The following is a 2,202-nucleotide window of genomic DNA, read 5'->3' on the forward strand; positions in this document are numbered from 1 at the left end:
GTTTTCTTTTCCAACTATGATGATTTTTGATGTGCTCACAATTCAAATCTGTGCTGCATCTTTGGGATGCAACAGATTCCAGTTGCAAGCGCCGGTGTTCGGCAGGAGCACGGCCAGATTTATTCGGCTTCAGCTGAGATGCTGAACCTCGCCCACCAAAGTTCGCACTCACGCAGTAAACAACTTAGCAGATTACTTTCTTTTGCTTTGTATGCTGTGGTTTAATAAGGAAAACACCAACGTAAGCCAGTCCGAGCGCTGCTGCTGGTACCAGTGCCATGCTTTTCCATTGGTTCCTGTTTACATGATGCCCACAGGACAGGCGGTGATTGGTGGCCTCCTCGCACGTGACCAGACAACTTTGTACATTTGACAGGGGGGAGTAGGAGGGTTTTGTGGAGATCAGAAAAACGACAGCGCGATAAAAATTAGTATTGTTGCACTTCACAAATTAATGACCATGAGTTCCTACTTGATAAACTCCAACTACATCGAGCCTTCCTTCCCACCATGCGACGAGTACCAGCAGAGCGGATATATCCCCAGCCACGGCGACTACTACGAGCGGCCAAAGGATACGGGCTTCCCCCATCACGACGAGCAATCCTATCCGAGGTCAGGCTACGCGGAGACGGGCTATGACTACGGAACCGTCCCCTCAGCTGCCGCCGCTGCAGGACTCGACGATTTCGGCGACGGGCACCACGCACAGCCGCAGCCGGTCCCACAGAGCCACGGCGCTCGCCTCTCCGCGGCGCCAGACGGTGGCGCAGGGGCAAACGGGAGCAAAGACTGCAGCCTCGCCGGTGAAGTGTACCCCGGCGTGGCGAAGGGCAAGGAGCCGGTTGTCTATCCGTGGATGAAAAAGGTCCACGTTAGCAGCGGTGAGTTCCCAGCCACTGGAAACACAAGCATGAGCCCACTGAGGCAGCACTAGCAGCAGCCCTTACAGCAGCAATTTACGACTATCGAGCAGCAGGGTCGGTAATTAAGGACCCTCGTAAATTTTATTGCCTGTGTTCGTCTGTCTGGGGCCGTGCGCCTTTGTTGCTTTTTAACCCAAACTACCTTCTAGCACTGGAGGCGAGCCAAAGTGTTATATTCCGCCCTGCTGTTTTTGTTAATCATTCCTAAGCTTTGATGTGTCCCTGGATGCGAGTGCTTGTACACGTTCTCTTCCGTTAAGGAGAAGAGAGTTTAGAAACCGGCTGCAGAAACGTGGTGCACGAATTATGCAATATGCATGTGCAGTGGGCACGCAAAAAAAGCAAAAAAGCAAAAAAATAAATAAAAATGCCTTCTTAAACCTGCATGTAACACCTGACTCCCACTTCCCCCCTCCCCCCCACCTCCTTTCCCGTCTCCCAGTCAATGCCAGTTACAATGGAGGGGTGCCCAAGAGGTCCCGCACTGCCTACACCCGCCAGCAGGCTCTAGAGCTGGAGAAGGAGTTCCACTTCAACCGCTACCTGACCCGGCGCAGGCGGGTGGAGATCGCTCACACCATGTGCTTGTCCGAGCGCCAGGTCAAGATCTGGTTCCAGAACCGTAGGATGAAGTGGAAGAAGGAGCACAAGCTTCCCAACACAAAGATCCGCTCATCATCCGGGTCGGCCTCTTCCTCAGCCTCCGGGGCCCAGCAGCAGCAGCAGCACCAACAGCAGCAGATCAAAACAGGCCAGCAGCTTGTCCCAACGCCGTGCACAGTTGGTCTATAGTGGCCAGAATAACAGACCCCACATAATCCAGACTGAGATGGCGAACAACACATGTGGAATTCGATGGACCGATTTTCAGTATTTTACACTCATGGTGTTATATCTCTGTAAGCTTGCACATTGGGCCTGTGCCACGTCCTTTGTACACCCTTTCGTCCTCACTGCCCCCCGTCCCCCCTCTTCATATAAGCTTGAAAAATCACCTTTAATTGCCATGGTGGCAACTGAAGTGTTTGGTTTCTGATGGAAAAATGGAAGGAAGGAAGGACGGAAGGGGGAAAAATAAAAAAAGGAAAACAAAATCCAACGCACATTCAGACGTGTAGGACTTGGATCACAAAGTGTGTATCATTGCAGTTAAAACTGAGTCAGGTGAAAGTAAGTTTGTGGTCATTTTTTTCCTATATGTTCTCTACGATTGTTATTGTTTTTATGACCATTGCTCATGGAAAGTTCTATTATACTTGAAAGATATTTAGGAGAC

At 50.9% G+C, this 2,202-nt stretch overlaps 1 protein-coding gene across 1 annotated transcript; it reads left to right on the forward strand.

The window, feature by feature from the left end:
- Positions 1-460: 460 nt before the first annotated feature.
- Positions 461-1,718, forward strand: hoxa4a (homeobox A4a). The gene is made up of 2 exons (XM_044139283.1): positions 461-884; positions 1,369-1,718. Exons 1-2 carry the CDS (start codon positions 461-463, stop codon positions 1,716-1,718), a joined length of 774 nt encoding a protein of 257 aa, XP_043995218.1.
- Positions 1,719-2,202: the final 484 nt, after the last annotated feature.

Source organism: Gambusia affinis, linkage group LG14 (genome assembly GCF_019740435.1).
Source record: "Gambusia affinis linkage group LG14, SWU_Gaff_1.0, whole genome shotgun sequence".
NCBI classification, from domain to species: Eukaryota; Metazoa; Chordata; class Actinopteri; order Cyprinodontiformes; family Poeciliidae; genus Gambusia; species Gambusia affinis.